General features: G+C 43.4%; 1 protein-coding gene across 1 annotated transcript; it reads right to left on the bottom strand.

Moving 5' to 3' along the window:
• Positions 1–230: 230 nt before the first annotated feature.
• Positions 231–6,810, bottom strand: LOC147895446 (uncharacterized). The gene is made up of 2 exons (XM_087383790.1): positions 5,809–6,810; positions 231–449 (listed from the first exon to the last, which is right to left on the bottom strand). The coding sequence occupies exons 1-2, from the start codon at positions 6,610–6,612 to the stop codon at positions 252–254; spliced, it is 1,002 nt and encodes a 333-aa protein (XP_087239916.1). The 5' UTR covers positions 6,613–6,810; the 3' UTR covers positions 231–251.
• Between the last annotated feature and the right edge of the window lie 1,670 nt (positions 6,811–8,480).

The following is an 8,480-nucleotide window of genomic DNA, read 5'->3' as shown; positions in this document are numbered from 1 at the left end:
GTAAATGAGATTAGTATGAAAGAGACTTACCAAAACAAGTCCTGGTGATACATGCTTTCAAAATTATCACTTGCAAAAATCATTTGCCAAAACAGCTATTGATTTCAAGGAACAATTTGTGAAGCGAATCACCCTTGCTATTCGGAAGATCACTACACTATGCATAAAAACAATAGATAGGAGGTAGACTCCTATAGTTTTCCTTTTCCTTCAAACAGGAAGATCACAAGGAAAAGGAAAACTAGAGGAGTCTACCTCCTATCATTCCACCGCTGCAAAAATGTTTTGCTTGCTTCGTATGTGGACCAGCAGATCGCCGCTGCTGGTGTATGAAAGAGAACTCTTGGCTTCAAACCCCTCCAAAGAGCTTTTGGACCTTCTTTTTCCACAATTGTCTTCACCACATCAAGTATTGAGCTGCTACTAAACCGTTCTGCACCATTGACTCCCTGCAGCCAACAAACAACTTCAACATTACAGCCAACACAAAGCTAAGATCATAGAGAATTAGGCCTAAAATGGATGGACGTTAATTAAGCCTACAAGAAGGAAAAAACCAAACTCAAGCCTAAAATGCAGTCATCCCACACACCACAATCTAAAGCACTGTGCATGTAAAGAAATTCCCATATGAGTGATGATCTGAAAACCCCCATCTACTGGATGGATGGCCTCAGAACATATGACACTTCTGAGTTCAGGGACGTCCTGAGCAGCCTCCAAGGCAATGGATAGGGAGAAAATCAGTGATAGCTCTCCCATGGAGATGTTGGTTGTTTGGCTTATTGCAGGTTTAGAGAGTCAAATGTCACATGTTCTGCTACCAGCCGAACATGTGACATTTGAAACTGTCTATTTTCATCATTGCTCCTGCATCAATCTCCATAGTAAAGCACTGACTCCTTGTTGAAATATTGCATCATGACCCTCGAGATGCGTTGAATTGAATTGCTTTATCGAATATCCTAAATTATTTCCTCATTTTGCAGGACACGCCCCCCAGTCCCATATCCTTTCCCATATAACTGTCACATAACGATATGTTTACCAGTGAGATGCATGGATGCAAGAAGAATCCTCATTCTCCATCTTCTGAACCTCATAGAATGAACAGCTGAACTAGCAAATATGTTCAGGTATCGTACTTGCGGTCTCATCATTTGAAGGATACCCTAACTGATTTGTGGTATTCTGTGTTGGTGAGGAAAAGCCTGCAGCATTGGAGGGATTGTGCATGGCTAGGAGTGGGGCAGCCTGGGAGCAGCCCTGGAGCTTTGTAAAGTTCCAAAAGATTGAGCTTTTGGAAATAAATTTCTCCACCAGAGCAGTCTCTTGGTCGTAATACACATCATTGATGATGGGTGTTGCATAAACTCTGTTTTCTTTAGAGGTGTGACACTTCAACCAAAGGGTGGGCTCGGTGAGCCCAACTCGTTTAGTCAAGACTCATTGCACAGCTTACGAGGAGTCTGAAGCTTGAAGAAAGTTCAAAGTCTAGCTTGTGTTGGAGAATGAGGGGTGACGCCAGGTCATGAATATAATACGTGCAACATGTAAATCCTCCAAATTTTGCTCAAAATGAGCAATCCTAAACATACTTTTGATCAACATAGCCATTTTATCATCATCACTTGGTTCACATTTTAAGCTACTCAGCTATTGACTACTTAGCTAAGTAATCACTTAACTCATCAAATCATTCATAGAATTTTAGCTTCAGAAAGACCTGAGTAGGTGGTACGATTACCAAATAGGCTTTCTAGCCTGTCCCAGATCTCCTTATATCTAGATGAATCCAGGAACATGCCCAAACTCATCTTCTAAAACACAACACATAGTGCAGTTTCAATCCCATGATAGTCACTCATAAGCTTGAAAACCATAAACTTCATCACGCATAGCAGGGACAAGCCCGTCTTGGATCTCCTTGGATGTAGACTTGAAGTTATTGTGACAAACCGATGAGAGCGGGAGCAAGTGCTGGAGCAAAAGCCCATGTGCAGTCTAAAAAGAAAGCACATAAAAGATGAGACAGAGAGTGGGAGCCGCTGTGTGAGAGCAAAAGCTAAGTATGGAGGCTAAGATAAACATCAGCAAACACAGCAGAGTGAGAGAAGCTATGAAACGACGCTTCTGTGCAGGCAATTGTTGCGGTTGTATAAGTTCAGATACTGCCACATGTCTGATGACAAATCCTTGAGGGATGGATGGATGGAATCATGAGGGAAGAACATGCGGCCCAGTTTATGTACGAGCTTTGAGCAGTAAATCATTAAGCAGCAAGAGGACGTGGCCAGAGAGTCCTCAATTTTCGTTCTTGTAGGTGTAGAATGAAGGCTTGAAAGACTTTCGATTATGGATAAAAGAATCGCTGAGCAGAACTGGCAACAGAGATGGATGGCGCATCTGAAGCAAATGCTGTTGGTTTCCTGATGGTCTGAAAAGAGACATGTGCTTCACCTTGCGTGGAAGAGAGACCGGCTATTGTTTATCACAGTCATAGATTGATGTTTCTGAACGGAGTTCAGTCACGATGAGCAGCATGAGCAGGTCACGTCAAAAACAGGTCGTTGACTGTCATAGCAGGAGATGCAAACCAAACAAAAATGCACATACGAATGAGCACGTCGCGTCGAAGTAATGCTTTGGAGTAGGTGCAGACTTGCACTAAGGCAGAATCAACGAGGCAAAGGTGCAGGAGAAGGCAACATGGCCGGTTCTTTTCTCTGGAAAAAAAAAAACAAGGCAACACGGCCTGCACCAGACTTTGTTGAAGCACACAGGCTAATTGAAAGCTATGCAGAGCGAATGTGGACTGATGTGCCTGCGGAGCTGAAGCCTGCTCTTCTGGAAGAGAATCATGCTGAAAAGCAGGCTCAATGAAGAAAAGCAACAAGTTGAACACCTCCAATATCATGTTGAAAGCAACCGAGGCTACATGTTAGACATTGCTGAGAGAGATGAAGTGCAAGGTAGGATGACGAAGAGAGCAAGACTCCAGCTACTGAATGGATTATGATTGACATTGATTGCAAGAACATAGCCTCATTTTTTAGGTTCAAGAACCTTATCTGTTCCACACGAGATACACTATTGATGATGTCATAGGATGACATCATAGAAGATATCAATCACATATACACCACCGATGATGGCAATTACACAAAACCACTTACTAATCTAACCCATTCACACTAGCACTCATAGAACCCTGTTCATACTAGCAACTCTGACTTATGCAACAATGACATGGAAACCTCACTTTCAGTAGGCATGAGCATGGAGTACATATATCTAGATGAATTCCGGAACATGACCAAACTCATCCTCTAAAGACACAACACAGTGCAATTTCAATCCCATGACGGTCACAAGTTTGAAAACCATGGACTCCATCACACATAGCAGGGACTCGCTACTATAACATCCCAACGACATCATCAGCTCCCATGGTGGGTGTAGACCATAGTATAGACATATGCTCTGACACATACAAATCCACACACCCAAACATGCTTGAGCATCCATTTATACACAGGTCTTCGTACTGAGTTTCTGTCAGCACTCTAGAGATGAAGGGCAGACTCAGCTGTGACAAAGGCTAGCACTAAAGGTGAAGACTAAATGATTTCATGTTGGTCTCACCCAACCGAGCATTCTAAGAAAAAAATGCGTAGACAAATCTAGCTGAGGGCAAGCATGGAGTTGCCTGGACTCCAAATCAAGGAGATCTTCTTCACAAGCAATGAAACCTGGTAATCCATAAATGACGAAGAATGAGGTACTTAAGATATTTTATGCTCCTATGCTTTTGATCCTTACTCCTACAACTCCATATCACAACTGCAGATCTGAGTCATTTATTCTTCAAGCCTCTTGCCTGCAATCTAGGCTAAGGTAGACTAAATCATCTATCCTAAGTTATACCATACACCTGGGATTCCCAGTTCAAAGTCAGCGCACCTTTAAGATCTGGGTCCGCTTTGCTTCCCCTTCTATATCTACAGGGAAATTTCTAGACATAGAAGGCAAATTATGCCAGTGGCAAGGTAAAATTCCATACACGGAATTTTTCCCCTTGTCAAACTGTTGGGCAGTCTCAGCTGGTGCTACAGTCTTCAACAGCTTAGTATAGCAATACCCTGTCCTGAGTGTGTGACGAGGATGACACATCCATTCATGCATAAACCACCCTCAAAAGCCTGGTCATGTATCTCAACAAAGTCGACGACTGCAGGTCTCTAATTCTTGTTCTGAACTCCACTGCTGATCCTTTTGTTGCCTGCATCAAATTAGTAAAATCAGGGTGTTAACACACCGGCTGCCCAGCAGTAGGCATGGGAAGAGGTGCCCCACATTGCAAAGTATCATCGGATGTGCAAAAACAAGGTGGACAAAATCTTGGGCGGCCAAACTCCCCCGTCCATCCCCGCCCATGTCTTGAACCATGGATCCCAGAGCAAAAGATGCAAGTTCAACCAATAGGCTGTATGACCCATTCATGGATTTTCCTGCACCCATTCCCTCGAAGCACAGCCGCCCATCCCTCAAGCAGATGGGCAGGCTTGATGGCAGTGTGTAACCACCCTCAAACACGTCCAGATTTCCAATGCATTGCACTGCAAGCAACCAGTACGACTGATTTTGTTATGATGTGCTCATATAACTCATTGGTTCCACCACCCCCTGCATGATTCACCTGCAACTAATTTGCCTAAGGTTGACTACGTGGCTTCTACAAGTAAACCTTCAAGCAACTCTCAATAATCTCATGATATCATCCCTTATAAGACTGAAAGAGAACCAATCTCCAAAAAATGCGTGTCTGCACACACCCCTTTTTTTCACCACAAAAAGCAGAGGAGGTTGTTCCCATTTCCCTCAATCATGGCGTTGTCATTTCCAAAAAAACAGAGAGTCAAATGCTTAACCTATTCAATCGGTACACTGACCCACTTAACAAATGTCAACTTGCCATATATCAAATCATGGAGTGTCCCACATGGCACTGCCAAGGCATCCCCAGTCACCTTATCAGTACTAATAAAAAGTAGACAGTCAGCAAAGCTACTGAAAATGTACAAAAATCCTTTATTCATTTAACAACCATGTCATTAAGGGTTTCATGAATGAAGCTTAACTGCGTGACTTCTTAAACCGCAAAAGAGAAAATTCTAGTCTATTATTGACCTAGTCTTTAAACTATTAAACTCAAGGCTCAACTGATAATCGTGCTTTTCTATTCTACAGGTTTACCATGGTAGCATTCCTGCAATTATTACAAACTACCAAAAAGAATATAATAGTTCTTGTCCAACTTAACCGGTAACCTTGTCTTCTATGAAAGTCTCTAGCCTTTAGGATAGTCAACTAACAATGGTAAATCTATGTGCTATGGCTTGTGATAGTAGTATCCTGGAGAAATTACCAAGACAAAGAATACAGTGCTGGAAAGTATAATTTATACGTACACAAATGTGCAAACTTAAACTTTGACTTGGAAAAGAAGATTCATACATGGTACGCTATCCCACGTGAATGGTTCATAGGATAATCCTGGTATGCTAACCAGACAACTGCATATGCAGATTCCATACATGGTATGCTATCCCACTTTACATTATTAGTAGCATAATACGGGCATGATAACCAGCAAAATGCAAATGCAGAATCCCCCTCTACCGTGTCAGTCATGCCCTCCTTGATGTTACTCCAGGTTACAACAGATCAGGACAAAGAAATAACATTTCCACTAAGGTAAGAGGGACATATGCGTGCATTCATGTTCATGGAAGAACCGGAAAATACCTGACATTGCAGGCGTGTCTTCACCACGTCAAGAGGTGTTGTGACTGCACTAGCAATTGCACCTGCTGCACCGCCAGCAATTAGATGCATGACAAACGTCTCATCATTTGCCTTCTCAGGCCAAAGATTTTTCAGCAGCTTCTTGGCCGCCTCATAAGTTGAGAAGTGGGCAGCTGTATACGGGGCATTCATGAGTACTGTTGTCCTATAAGAGGCGTAGAACGCTTTAAACCCCTCTTCCCTCAGTATCTTCCGTATGCAATCTATAACACCCCTGTAATGCTCGCCCGGCAGCTGTAGCCTTTGCTTTACCACATCCATTGGTGTAAGTACTGCGTCACTCGCAACCGTCGCAACAACCCCAGCCGCACCATGGGCCAATGGATGGTGTCCTTCTCGATTCCCACCAAATTTCTCCTTGCAAGTCTCGTACACAGAAAAGTAAACGGCGTGAGCAGGCCCAGCTCCCAAACCCATTGCTCCTATTCCTCGATAGAGCCCAACGGAGCCCTCATTTTGCATAATTGAGACAAAAGTCCTACCCACGGAAGAATGAGCAGATCCACCTGCTTCAGCCATCATCTGCATCCGAGTTTTCAGGGTATCGATAGGAAACATGGCCATATGTTCAACCATTCCCGCTATCGACCCTGCAATCATATATTGTACAAAACTGAGGCCATCGTGCGCTCGCTCTCGGTCCCCTGCCATAACTTTCTCATGGGCAGGCAAGCTGGGAGAAGTATGTGAGGCGCTGTGCTTCCGCAAAGGCCTCTCGCGCAATTCTGCAGCCGTGTCTGCCATGAGCCAAGGCGAGCTCTAAAGGGCGGTAAGGCAGAAAAGGGAGGGGCTGTCAGCGGAGGCAGAGGAAGGGGCGAGGGGGAGCATGATTGGGGACGCGGGAGGCGAGGTTATGGAAGAGGAGAATCGGGCATTGGAGGATTTGATGTTGTGAATTTTAATTAGGTCGTTTGTTTGGTTTTTGTTCAATGCTGTCAAGTGAAAGACGTTCAAGCCACAAAAATTGAATTCAACAAAATTGTCCCTCTTATTAGCGAAAATTAATTAATTTTGTTTTCGGGTTTGTCCAAAGGGAGACCCTGAGTTGATTGGAGGACTCTCTTGTTCTGCGGCGCCCACATCCTATGCATTGCGCCCGCTCCACGTGTCAAGCACTCGCGATTGTTTTTGTTCATCGTGTTGCATGGATGCTTCTTCGCGAGCGTTGTAGCCAGCGTCGGCAGCATCTTTCTTTGCATCGACTGTGTTCGTGTTACTTCCTTGTTTCTCGTTAATCCACGAACGCTATCAGCATGGGTCAAGCATGGACGTGCACGTTGGCATTTTTCATCGGTGCGTGTCATTGAATCGGCCTTTCACACAAGCTTAGACATGGATGTTTCCGTTTTTCATCGTTGTGTGTCATCGAATCGGCGCTTCACATAATCGCTTTGAGACGGTATGGGCTCAAGGTAAGATATAAATCATAGGTGTCCTGTTTCGGTGTTTCGAGATGGTATGGGCTGGACTTGAATGGTGTATTCTACTTTATCCAAACTTAGTACATGTCGAGCGGTGCATTCTGTCTTTGCATGGCATGCTAAGTTAGTACATCTCTTTAAAAGAGTGTTTGGATCGGCATGGGAAGTTATATGTCTTGTGCAAAACTTGGTTGCACAAATGGCTGATGTGAAGAAGTAGCAATTGTCAAACGATTCTATGGACACGAGCAGTGGCCAATTTGAGAAAGGTCTTCGCTTTGATAGATTCTGAATTTTGCTTTCACTATTCTCTTCTCCATTCTCTGTTTTCCTGATTTATGATTCTGCAGACATGATGAGTATGGTGGAGCCAAAGCCAACCTGTGTCGATGAAGCTACATCGCATTTGAATGGTAGATTCGGTGAATTATGCCGCATATAACTTTTTAATAAGTGATGCACGTCGTGTGTTTAAAAGACCTTGTTTGATTATTGCTTCTGTAAAACCGTTGATGCTTAGGAGGAATGAAACTATGCAAGAGCAAGTATTGCTCAAGGAAAACAACCATTGATCAGTAGCGGCTTTGCCAGAGCAAGTGTTGGTCGACTGAAGGAACAAGTGATCAATAGCCCCAATCTAGCAGATGATGACATTGTCAAAGGTAGTTATACGAGGTGTCCGTTTTTGTTTGGGTTCCTGCTTTGCAGCTTCGTTCGACTATTTTCTAAATTTTGTCATTCCGAACCAAAGAATTTGGTTTTCACAAACCATTCTATAACACCATCCACGTCAGTGTCTGACGACGTCCTCACTCTATTATAGCATGCTTTGGGGTAGATTTCTCTTACATTTGCTTGGGCTATGTTAGACTTTCTGCCTGTCAGGCAACAAAACATGAAAATTTTTCATCATTATACGTTGTCACTGTGCTATAGCATGCTTGCAGGTAGTTTTGTCTTAGATCTTAGAGTTTCTGCCAGCTGATTAACAGACACTCATAATCTATCCAAAGCGAGTAATATATAAGTTAGCTTGTAAACGTTATTGCATATGTGAACCTCAGTTTTTTCCAAAGTTAAACGCTGTACAGGCAGGTTCACTGAAGATGTCAGTGCCTTGGCTGAGAAAGGATTCGTATCTATTTCTAGGGCTTGCAAGCTAAAAACATCATCACACGCTCCACTTTCAAC

This window comes from Dipteris shenzhenensis, chromosome 13 (genome assembly GCF_047967505.1).
Source record: "Dipteris shenzhenensis isolate YYH24624 ecotype China chromosome 13, Dip_SZ_1.0, whole genome shotgun sequence".
NCBI lineage: Eukaryota > Viridiplantae > Streptophyta > Polypodiopsida > Gleicheniales > Dipteridaceae > Dipteris > Dipteris shenzhenensis.
Note: the sequence above shows the minus strand (reverse complement) of the source record. Positions and strands in the feature narration are given on the sequence as shown.